Raw genomic sequence first — 12179 nt, forward strand, 5'->3', positions numbered from 1 at the left:
TCAAGAAATCGTGATGGTAAATAAAATAAAGCTTAATAAGATATAATCTTTAATAATAATTAAAAAAAAAATGCAGAAGGTAAGCCGAAAGGAGAAGAAGTATTACCAATGACTAAAATGACATGCAGGACTGACGAAGCCCTCCACTCATAGAAAAAGACGCTTTCTCTTTCTCGCATGTCCATGTTGGAATGAAAACCCTAACCCTAGACACGAGAAACCGATCATAAAAGACACAAGAAGAGTGCAAAAAGACAACATTTCTTCCTTCTCCATTTCCAGGTCTCCGAATCCCTACTCGAGTCCAAGCAATTGGACTCAAGAAACCATTACCTCGCCAACCATGGAAGCGGACTCCCCTTCCGGGGAATCCGCCCTGAAGCACAAGGCCACCGCCCTCCACGCCCTCCACGCCCTCGCTTCTGGCCCCATCGCAGCGTCTGCCGCCAAGCTCTCCGGCCGCTCCCGAGGGATCCCTTCGGATAGGGACTTCCACTTCTACAATAACTTCCCGGAGTTCAAAACCCCTGTCCGCGAGATCATCGCGAAATCTGAGGAATCTTTGAGGACCCTCGCCGCCTCGGACCATCTCTGGGGCCGGAAGAAGCCACCTCCTTTCCCCGACGATCTCGACGAGGCTTTTGACTGGTTGGTCAATCTCAACGACGAGTTTCTTGAGAGGTTTGGCGTTTCCATGGACGAATTCAAGAGCTGGAGGGAGAAAGAAGAGGAGATCGGTGGCAGGATTGGAGCGGAGGATGCAGAAAGTGGGTTTCAGTTGGTTTATGGGAAAAAGAAGAGGGGCGGCATGCGTGACTATGAGAAAGATGAAGGATTTCCAGCTTCGAGGTCGTCGTTAGGGGTTAAGGTGGCAATGAAGGACAGTAAGACTACGGCCGCTCGGTCAAAAGTGCCATTTCATATACCCACCATCCCCCGGCCACAGGATGAGTATAATATTCTGGTGAACAACAAGAATCAGCCCTTCGAGCATGTTTGGTTAGAGAAGAGCGATGATGGAAGCCGGTTCGTCCACCCATTGGTTGGTTCCTCTTGTACAATCTCTTATATATATATATTGAATTCGTTAGTGCATCTTGTTTGCTAGGATTTCTCAATCGTCCGATTTGTTGTAGGGCAGGAACTCTTTTTCTCCTGGAGTATTTCTGGCTCTTCTTTCCCCCTCTGCTCTCTCGCCATTTTCTCATATGTTGGATTGCAATCAGGTTACTAATGTTAACCATAAGGAGTCTTCTGATTAGGGGCTACAGAACTTGCGTGACCAAGAAAAGGTCTAGAAAGTATTAAGTTTGATATGCATTCTATATGCCAATCCATAATGCAATAATCAGAACTATTGGAATCGTGAAGCCCATTCATTTATCAAAGTTTACTGTACCGATACTGTGTGAGGGAAAAGGATCTATGGACTGTTCCTCTCTAAGGAGAGGTCTGATGCATATGTGTGTTTTATGGATTAAAAAAAGTTTCAGAACTTAGCAGTTTCACATATTAGAACTACAAAAGAATCTCAAGTTCCAACTAGGTGGATGCCAATTTGAAGTCTTTTACACCATTCAGCATCACATGGAGCCTCGTTCTTTGTTAAGTTTTAAGACCAATCATTTTTTCTTCTTCCTGCTATTTTCAAGGTTTTATTTTTCTTCCTATCCTTTTTGTGGCAATTGCAATTTGGTTTCATTAACTGCTGCCCTCTGTTTTTACTTATTTGGCCCTTTTAAACCTATTCAAACTCTTTTGAACAATCACTGCTACTTATAAATCGCAGAGGATGCAGTCGTTTCTCTGTCTTTACTGGTAATTCGTCACTTCATCTGCTTGTTAATATACTCTGCTTTAACCCTTCCTTCTTCAGTCTGAACCCCATTCTTTACCCTGTGTGATGCTTCCATCTTTTGACCTATTGTCCAAAAATTGGAACATTTATTAACATTAGACCTTTTCTTGTCAGCTAAACTTTACTATCTTTTCTATTTATGATTGTAATTCAATTGCTTTCTCAATCAGGAAGTTATCAATTCTTTCTTTATAGCTCTTCAACATTTGTTAGTGTAAATGAGTTGCTTCTATTCATAACATTAAGAATAATGCTGCAACTTCCATTTATACAGGAGAAGCTGTCTGTTTTGGATTTTGTTGACAGAAATGTTGGTGAAGGTGAACCAGTAAAACCACTTTCTTTAGAAAATACCCCATTTAAACTTGTGGAAGAAGTGAAAGAGTTGAAGGAACTAGCTTCTAAGCTGCAAGGTGTTGCTGAGTTTGCGGTCAGTTGCAAATTTCATTTTAATTTTAGTTTGCATGTTTTCCTTATTTCCTATTTCCTGTCTAACTCAACATTCTGCAAATCCTAGGGGGAGTTGATCTTGTTGTTTCTCTTTTATGTTTTGAACACTTTTGCTTCATTATTTTCTACTGCATGATTAGATGCAGGCACTATTTGATTAACTTGGCTTGCCTGTGAGAATTGTAACTTCTTTCCGTGGTCAACCATACAATTGATATATAAAACATTCATGAATGACTCAGGAATTTGGAATAATTTCACTGGATAGCTGATAAGAGAGAAGTCCATGAGAATTAATGAAATTGGACAAGAAATGAATCCCATGTTTTTGTAAAAAAGAAACTTTTAAGGCTGACCCTATGCTGACTCATGCTTCAAAATTTTGCTTTTGTTTATCTAGGACCACGTGTCTTCTGTAAAAATTATATATATATAGCAGGTGATCTGCCATAATAAAAGATTTCATTAACTAGTTGACAAGTTGTCAGCTATGTATTTCTTTCTGTTAATTAGCAGTAGCACATTATAGGAAACATAATAATGCGGCAAGCAATTATGTGACAGAAACTGCAAGGACTTCTGCAAACAATTTGAAGCAATTCTAGCTTGATGTCACCTTCCTTTTGAGCTTCTTCAATAATGCAATCAATGTTATTGTCTATCTTTTATTTCTTCTCTAGATATGGACTCCAACTGTCTGCTAATGTTATTAATAGTAGTGGTCAATGTGGGCCAACATATTCTTCAGTCTCGGTCGACTTAAACTTTGTCATTTTACTTATATTTCAGGTTGATTTGGAACACAATCAATATCGGTCATTTCAGGGGATGACCTGTTTGATGCAAATTTCTACAAGAACGGAAGACTTTGTAATAGACACCCTTAAGCTGCGTATACATGTTGGTCCATACTTAAGAGAGGTTTTTAAAGATCCACTGAAAAGAAAGGTCTGCTTATTTCCTTCTTTACCTCTTCCTTATGCATAAATTAATTAGGTTTAATGTGCTGCCAAGCTTGCCGTCACTCATATATTCTGCTTCTAATAGGTAATGCATGGGGCCGATCGTGACATTGTGTGGCTCCAACGGGACTTTGCCATCTATGTTTGCAATCTCTTTGACACTGGGCAGGTAGTTTTTGCAAATTAGGAGTTCTGCTGCTATCATTTTGTTTATGAATATCGACATGATTTGATGCAAATCCTTGCACTTTAGTATAAATAAAGGAAAAGGATCCATTTAGCCGACCACAAATAGTGTGGTTTGGAGATTGCTTTTTTCTTTCATTTATCTTTTTCCCCAAAACCCACATTCAGATGTTGGGTAACTCCCCTTTTTGTTCAATAAAGTGAAATATCTGGATATGGTATACTCAGTGTGTGAGTGAAAAAGTATAAGTTTGTTTAGGGAAATCTGGCTATATCATTTCCTCTATAATTTATTTTATATCAATCATTGAGTATGTAGACTTAGTGATATTATCCTATTATTTTGTATTAGTACTTTCATGGAAACAGATTGAGAAGAGTGAAACTCACCTTTATGTACTAGCACGGTTAATTTCTTGAAGTACCTTGCTCAATCTCACATCCTTGATCCTTCATAGGAAAAGCAGGCAACTTATGTAATTGAGTGTGCTTTTATGAGTTTCATGATCCTCAGAAATGTCTAGACTCTAGAGTTGCTTTTTTTTTTTTAGATTCTCTTTTTAGTGAGTTGATTCTTTTCCCTCTACACTATGCAGGCTTCAAGGGTCTTACAGATGGAGAGGAACAGCTTAGAGTACCTTTTGCATCACTTCTGTGGAGTAAATGCAAACAAAGAGTAATGCTCATTTCTGTTTTATTTATTATCTTTGATGGCTCATGACCTATGACCGTTGTCTTGTTTTCTGTTTATCTTCTTTAGATTCTTATTTTTTGTGAGATTTAAGTTGCACTTTCTTGCAGATATCAGAATGCGGAATGGAGGTTGCGGCCACTTCCTGGTGAAATGCTCAAGTAATGTACCATAAAACCCTTTCTGTAAATTAGGTTACATTTGTCTAAAATTACTTTAATGGGTTTGCACATTGACCAGTGAACAATTTTGAATTTTGAAGTTGCACTTAGCTTTTGTGTAAGACCTTGACAGGGGCTTCATTTTTGCAGGTATGCAAGAGAAGACACACACTACCTATTACACATATATGATCTAATGAAAATCAGATTACTATCAGTGTCCACAAGCGAAAGTGATCTTCTTTTAGAGGTGGAACCACTGTGATAAGAAATAACTAGTTGTTATTTATTTACTTGTATTTAAATGAAGCATGTACCAGATGTTGTCTATCTTATTGTTAGTATATGCTGTCACTTCCTTTTCCTCTTATTCTTTTAGTGCTAGTGTGGGCTTATACAAAATTTATTGTATTTTCTACTACTTACAGGTCCACAAACGCAGCAATGAAATTTGCCTACAACTTTATGAAAAAGAACTGTTGACAGACACGTCATATCAACATATTTACGGGTTTGTACTTTGTAGTTGTGATTTTGACTATTTTCTGATCTTGAAAACAATCATGCATGTAGTTTTGATGGTGTAATAACTTTTCATGATATTTCTTTCATTTGGTTTGCCTTTCTCAAGAGCATATCTTTAACTGTATTATTGACAGTTTGCAGGAAGCCAAGTTCAACTCGAAACAACTTGCTGTTGTTGCTGTAAGTGTTCTATTTTGCTCTACTTATCAGAGTCCTGAGCAGTTGCTTTTCTTCTCTCATGCGTGATTGTAATAGCCTGATTTCAATATTGAAATAATTATATTGTTTCATTTTGTTGAGATGATAGAGATTACGTATCAGTTGTTTTTTCTGGTTCTAGTGCATATCTGAGCTATGCTATTTACTTTTCCTATCTTAGAATCTTGTACTAGTTGTCTTGAGCATTCATATTTTAGTAGGGTAACTTGCTTATCTGTTGAAAGATTCTGTTCTGTTTGTCCACTATTGTACTATTATATGAGTTTATGCATCCCATGATAGAATTGAATCATATGTTGTATATTCACAATAGTAAGTAAAATTCTGTAATTGTATGTTTATGCATTATTTGAGTGGATTAATTTTAGCTTTGCCCCATATCTCTAACAGGGCTTATGCCATTGGAGAGATACTGTTGCCCGTGCAGAGGATGAGAGTACTGGTTACATATTACCAAACAAAGCTCTCCTTGAGATAGGTATTACAACTATTTTGTACTCTTCGTTATGATGTTGCCTTAGGTATTAGTCTTGATGTGGTAGGCTCCTCTAACTACTTTTTGTGAATTCAAAAGCAAGGCAGATGCCTCTATCTTCAGGAAAGTTGCGTCAGTTGGTGAAATCAAAGCATCCATTTGTTGAGCGCTATCTTAGCTCTGTTATTGGCATTATTAGGAGTTCAATTGCTGGCTCCTCTGCTTTTGAGAGTATAGCTGAACAACTAAAGAATAGACGGCGTGAAGCAGTGAGATAAATAAATTTTCGTTTGGAGTTCATAATTGATTTTCTCTATTAAGATATTGACATATGATTGCCTGCGGTCCACACTGCAGAGTGAAGAAGCTGTTGGCTACAAGAAGGAAATGCTGCCTTCTACAGAGGATCCTATGGAGTCTACAGTTTCTCAAGAAGATTCAGTTGGCAGTGCTACCATGACTAGTATTGCACAGAATGCTGACTCTTCTCCAGTTCATATAGCTTCTGGAAATGATTGTTGCACTCCTGCAAATTCCAGACAGCTTACCACTCAAGTCTCTTTAAATAGTGGAATCCAGCAGAAACAGAAACTGGAAACTATCTCAGTATCTGCAAGTGGAGAATCTTTGACTATATCTGATAGGACAGGGGCAATGGATACAGAAAAGATGGGAAATGGAAGCTTCCAACCAGTTAGAAAAGTTTGTGGCCAATTTTTTCTTTCCTTTTCTTTTCTTTATTGTATGTGAGATGTAAATTGAGTCGGTAAATATTTTCTATTGCAGGAGAAGATGGCGTCAGTTCAAATATTGAAGAGACCTACAGCTTTTGGAGCTCTATTTGGGAACTCTTCTGGTAGAAAAGTGGATCCTTTTAGAGGGGTCACTACTGAACAGGTACTTTATTATCATTTTACCTTATTTATCTTGATATTATTTTCACCATATCTGTGTCTGAGATACTCTTCACAACTAAAGAAGATAACATCAAATTTAGCATTCAATTTATTAATGCATAGTCTAATACTTGTATGCTATTAATTCAGAACAGAGCCTTCATGGTTAGTAAGTAGTAATAGTATTCCATTGTATCTGATTCCAAGCCTGGTCAGAAGTGGAGGGTTTTCTTATGCAGCTTGCTATTTTTATGCAGGCAGTGGTCCTGATGCCATAAATCTGATAAAACTGTGGAATTTATGCAGCAGTATTGCATTATTCCGAATATCCTGGGTGGAAAAAATTAGGTTACTGGAGAAGTAGCTATAAAGGATTAACTTGCATAGAGTTGATTTACTTTGGAAGTGATGGTAACAGAATGGAAAAGCATGATTTAATTGAAGAAACAAATTTTGTAGGAGAAAAATCTAGAGAGGTGCACTTGGCTGTTATTATGGTATGCTAGTAAGAAAAGAAAATATGCAAATTGATTATTGGATTAGGAAGATCTTTGAAATTGGATGAATAGGAGATGTAATAACTAATAAGAAGGGAACTCATATTAGAGGAAAGGAAGACATCGTATAACTCAGGTATATGAATCTCAATCTGTATTTTGTACCGTATTAAGCATGGAGTCTTAAGACTCTATCCATATTTGGTAATTCAATGTGGAAGATTTGAGCTCTGAATTCTAAACCGCTATATGTGGTAGGACTTTATGGGCTTAGAGAGAAAATTAAGTGGCTATTATAAATGCATGTTTAGTTACATTGTGGGCAGAATGAATTATAATGGGTTTTTCCTAGTATAAGAGAGTGGACAAAATAGCAGATGATGATAGCAAAGTGATATAGAGAAAACTTGCTACGAAGCAGATTAACTGAGGTAGCTATTGGTATAATAAAATGGAAACACTGTATATTGGTGTTAAACAAATGGATGTTAGAATTTACAATCTGAGTGAAATAGTTACTTCAGAACAATTGCAGAACAATCTGAGAAAGCGTCACTTTTATGTTCATAGTATATGTAGAGAATTGGGATGTAGAATGTTGACACGGAAATGAAGATTTTGTTAGAAGATGCATTTCAATTACATATTACACTAGCATAAATTTTGCTTCATGCTCTTCCATTATCAATGAACAAACACAAGGGTGACTTGATCATGTTGTAATTTGAACTGTTTTCTAGGAGAGTCAGACCAAGGTGGAGAAGATAAAATCTGCAGTCATACTTCCATTCCATTATTTTTCTGGTGGAGAGAAGCCTCCTCAGAAAGGTCCTGAGGTGAAAATGATTCTGCCACCACCAGAAAGTCTGCAGCATGGCCAACATAACGAGTCCACTGAGTTAACCAAAATGGAAGAAGTAATACTTCTGGAAAATGAATTACAATATTCAAATTTGTCTGAAGAAACCCCAATGACTGATGATGATACTAAGCATAGGCAACGGTCCCCTTGGCTTAACGAAAATGTCACCAGTGGAGGTCTTCAACAAGAACCTGATTCTATGGATATGCCTGTGTCGCCATCTGAGCTTTCCTCTAGTTTTGAGAAATGCTTTCAGTCAATCAATGAGAGAAGAAACTCTCAACAGAATCAAAGGTCACCTGTGGAACCTGAGGTTGATTTCCAGTTGAGGCCATTTGATTATGCTGCCGCTAGAAAGAATATAAAATTTGGGGAGCGTGGAGAAGAGGATGCAGCCAAAGGCGACGACCAGGTTACGTTTGGGGATTCTGTAGATAATAAGAGTAAAAGAGTGGGGTTTGGTAAGGCTCAGCATAAAGAGCAAGAAAGGAGCTTTTCACAACCTCGTCGACGCCAGGCTTTTCCTCAATCAGGCAACAGAAGTACTACTTATCACTAGTGATATACTCTTATTCGGGAACTGCTGTTGTTTGTGTTTTACACAGAAAAAGCAACATAAAGAAAAGGCGAATTATGAGCATAGATGTTACCTGTTATTCCAATATTTGTCTCTTACCACAAGGTTAAGTGGCACAACGTTAGCCTAGCGCCCATCCTCTGATGGGGGTGCCTGTAATTCTGGGACTTTGCTTTCTATGAATGATAGATTTCCTCCTGTCCATGTCAAATTGTAGTGCCCTCTGGACAGTTTCGTCATGGAGCGGTTTGTTGGTTTTCTTTGATCGCAGTTGCCAGTTTCTTTCCAATGGCTATCCTATAAACCATGTCCGCATTTTGTATGAATCCAGCCTTGTTCATTCTCATGGATTGATATTTTCTCAAATAGGAAAGTAGATCAGCTGATGTTCCATCTTTTTGTGGCATTCTTTTTGCCTTTTACTGCAGATTGAGCGGCCGCCAAAAATAAAATAATAATAATAATAATAAAATTGAACACATGACTTGTGAGGTGTCTCATTGTCACTGTGAGCCAGATATGCGAACTAGTATTTTACGTTAAACAACTCACAGAAGTGGGAAGGATCTTGCATCAAATTGAAATGGGTGCAGACAGACTAATAATCCTCCCAACGGTACAAATAGTCCGACATGTATAATAAATCAGAAGCAAGTTGCAGCGTCCATCCAAGACAATGACGTCGGTGCTTTCCTCAGACCTCAGGAGAAAGATCTCACCTTTGTTGTGTGTGATCTCACCTACTACTTAATTTGCTTTCTCCCTCTAATCTAATGGAAGCTTTCGGGTCCAACCAGTGGGCTGTCGCTCTTTCTACCAGATTCCAAGACCACCAACACCGGAAAAATTACCTGCCTATCCTACAATTTTTTCTTTTCCACAGAGAAAATTCTACGTGTGAGAAGTTTAAGAATATACCTATTTTACCTAATTCAATCATTAGCTTGGATATTCCTTATCCCTCTTTTGAATTGGATTTGATTGTATAAAAGAGTAGTAATACGTTTTGTTATCCATAGACCATAGGGTTTCTTGATCATATCGTAATGAGCTGCACTATGAGCCTATCTGAGTGTCTTGTCCCATGGAGATACTTTATTAGGTTCTTACGGAACTAGCAAGAGAACGAGTGACATCGTCCTCCTGTTTACAAAGTAAAATTCCACTATATCAGACGCAATTTGTTAAACTTAACAAAATCAATAGAAAAAAAAGGTATACCATGATCATAATATAGTGATTAGTGATATACTTCATACTGAAGTTTGATCATGCAATGAATAACATACCTTAAAGCTCTTTATATTATTGTCTAATATTATATATTAGATTAATATTCGAGGAGGCTACTATCGTCATCCTACATTCCAAGATATAAATAAGTCACAAGCCCACTCACCGCTATATATTAAAGCTTTTCCTCTCTCCCTTTTCTCCTCACCAGACGCCTCTTTCTCCCAACCCACCTAACCCTCCTTTTTACACTCTCCTCTTCTCTCCTCTTCCCTCATCTCCTCACCACCAAATGGCAGCCGCCACCTCCTCCTCCGCCAACTCGCTTCTCCTCCATCACCCTCTTCACCCATCTCCCAAACGCATCTCTCTCTTCTCCCCCAAACTCATCTCTCTCCACCCCAAAAGGCTCGCTTCCATCTCATGCGCCGCCGTCACCTCCCATCCTCCCGTCTCCCCATCCATCTCATCCGACCGCGTCTTCAACTTCGCCGCCGGTCCGGCAACCCTGCCGGAGTCCGTCCTTCTCAAAGCCCAGTCCGAACTCTACAACTACCGAGGCTCCGGCATGAGCATCATGGAGATGAGCCACCGCGGAAAGGAGTTCGATGGCGTCATCAAGAAGGCCGAGTCAGATCTTCGCACACTCCTCGGCATCTCGGACGACTACGCCGTCCTCTTCCTCCAGGGTGGCGCCACCACCCAGTTCGCCGCCGTCCCCCTCAACCTCTGCAAGCCCGAGGACGCCGCCGACTACATCGTCACGGGGTCGTGGGGCGACAAGGCCTTCAAGGAGGGCCAGAAGTACTGCAAGGCCAACCTAATCTGGTCGGGAAAAGCCGAAAAGTACACCAAGATCCCACCTTTTGATTCCGTCGAGCAGAACCCAGATGCCAGATTCCTCCACATATGCGGCAACGAGACGATCCATGGGGTCGAGTTCAAGGATTATCCGGTTCCCAAGAATAAAGATGCGATCTTGGTGGCAGATATGTCCTCCAACTTCTGCTCCAAGCCCGTAGATGTCTCTAAATTTGGAGTGATCTATGCCGGGGCACAGAAGAATGTGGGGCCGTCCGGAGTCACAATCGTGATCGTGCGGAAAGATCTGATCGGGAATGCGCAGCCGATTACCCCCGTGATGCTCGACTACAAGATCCACGCGGACAGCGCCTCTCTCTACAACACCCCGCCGTGCTTCGCGATCTATATCTGTGCCCTGGTGTTTGAGGATCTGCTTGAGCAAGGTGGATTGGCAGAGATCGAGAAGAAGAACCTGAAGAAGGCTGGTATTCTCTATGATGCCATCGATGGGAGTGGCGGATTCTATGTGTGCCCAGTCGAGAGATCAGTGAGGTCGCTGATGAATGTCCCTTTCACGCTGCAAAAGAGTGAGCTTGAGAAGAAGTTTATCGAGGAGGCTGCCAAGGAAAACATGCTTCAGCTCAAGGGCCATAGATCGGTCGGTGGTGTTCGTGCTTCGATATATAATGCCATGCCATTTGCGGGTGTGGAGAAGCTGGTTGCTTTCATGAAAGATTTCCAAGCAAGGCATCCTTGAATTGGGTGGTGTGTCTCGGCTTTCTATTAGAGTAGGTTCTTTTTCATCAGTAGTTCCTGGCCAGTATTGCTTCTTCCCCCTTTCAGCTGTCATTACTCATTAGTATTCTACTGTTATTTAACTCTTTTGAGCTGATGCCGTAGAAGTTTATCGTCACCTGAATCAAAGTTTGGATAGCCAGACATTGTTACTCAGGTGGACTTATGAGGATTCCTTTTTGTCTTCAATATCTATTACTTAAAAAGTTATGGAATAAGTATTGCTCATTTGCTAAGTGTGGTGTGCCAATTGTATGTTGATTTTAATATAGTTTTGATTGATAGTAGAAATATGGATCTCCTGTCATTTGCTTTATGAGGAACTTGTTGTTCTTCAGTTCATGTTAGTTTAAGACACGGAATTATGGAAACTGGATGTACTTTCTTTTCTCTAGTTCAATCAACTGTCGCACTGCTTGTTTAGAATATAAAAGTTGAATGGATATAGAGACTGGTAGCTTGTTCCGTATTTTCTCTATGAAGATACTGCACCAACTTCTATCCAACATTAACTATATCTGGAGTTCCTGGCCATGATTCCCCGAGAAATATCAGGTATGAGTTTCTCATATAGTTTCAGTTTCAATTATACTTATCAATTATCTGATAACTTTGAAGAGCATGGGGTAATTTGGTTCATGTTTCTACTTTCTAGTAAGCCATCAGTACCATTTCTTTATGCTAAGGTGAGGATTAGCTTTCCGGTGAGTCCTTTTAGGGGGTGTACCCATAGGATTTGAATAAAATTCCTCTTTCATCAGGATTGAGTGTTTTGGTGACCGAGTAATCATGAAGCCCGGCCGGCGAAGCTGGTATTTATATTCAGAGCTGCTGGAACTATGATTTCGATGAATCTAAATTTAGCTTGAATTGGTCCACTCCATTATTGAACTACTGTCTTAGATTGCAACACATTCCCAAGTTATTCATTTGACTTATTCCAAGTTCAAGTTGCGATTAAGTAATTAACGAAGCACACCCTATGTCC

The 12179-nt window shown here is 39.6% G+C and overlaps 2 protein-coding genes across 3 annotated transcripts; both read left to right on the plus strand.

The window, feature by feature from the left end:
- Positions 1-154: 154 nt before the first annotated feature.
- Positions 155-8646, plus strand: LOC140777717 (protein RRP6-like 2). 2 transcript variants are annotated; one of them, XM_073122029.1, is made up of 14 exons: positions 155-1042; positions 2133-2288; positions 3098-3256; positions 3356-3439; positions 4053-4132; positions 4258-4308; positions 4459-4558; positions 4737-4819; positions 4968-5013; positions 5443-5530; positions 5627-5796; positions 5873-6229; positions 6314-6424; positions 7661-8646. In XM_073122029.1, exons 1-14 carry the CDS (start codon positions 344-346, stop codon positions 8339-8341), a joined length of 2865 nt encoding a protein of 954 aa, XP_072978130.1. In that variant the 5' UTR covers positions 155-343; the 3' UTR covers positions 8342-8646. The 2 variants fall into 2 exon arrangements, with proteins under 2 accessions (XP_072978130.1, XP_072978131.1); XM_073122030.1 differs by having other exon boundaries at positions 156-1042; positions 5885-6229.
- A 1136-nt stretch (positions 8647-9782) lies between these two features.
- LOC140778735 (phosphoserine aminotransferase 2, chloroplastic-like) lies at positions 9783-11427 on the plus strand. The gene has a single exon (XM_073123583.1). It carries the CDS (start codon positions 9885-9887, stop codon positions 11151-11153), a length of 1269 nt encoding a protein of 422 aa, XP_072979684.1. The 5' UTR covers positions 9783-9884; the 3' UTR covers positions 11154-11427.
- The last annotated feature ends 752 nt before the right edge of the window (positions 11428-12179 follow it).

Source organism: Typha angustifolia, chromosome 15 (assembly GCF_048772165.1).
Source record: "Typha angustifolia cultivar Huaian chromosome 15, ASM4877216v1, whole genome shotgun sequence".
NCBI classification, from domain to species: Eukaryota; Viridiplantae; Streptophyta; class Magnoliopsida; order Poales; family Typhaceae; genus Typha; species Typha angustifolia.

Coding starts and splice junctions, on each gene's coding strand:
- LOC140777717 (XM_073122029.1), top strand. CDS start 344: ATGGAAGCGGACTCCCCTTCCGGGGAATCCGCCCTGAAGCACAAGGCC. Junction 1,043..2,132: donor GCCGGTTCGTCCACCCATTG/GTTGGTTCCTCT, acceptor CCATTTATACAG/GAGAAGCTGTCTGTTTTGGA. Junction 5,797..5,872: donor AGAATAGACGGCGTGAAGCA/GTGAGATAAATA, acceptor GATTGCCTGCGG/TCCACACTGCAGAGTGAAGA.
- LOC140778735 (XM_073123583.1), top strand. CDS start 9,885: ATGGCAGCCGCCACCTCCTCCTCCGCCAACTCGCTTCTCCTCCATCAC.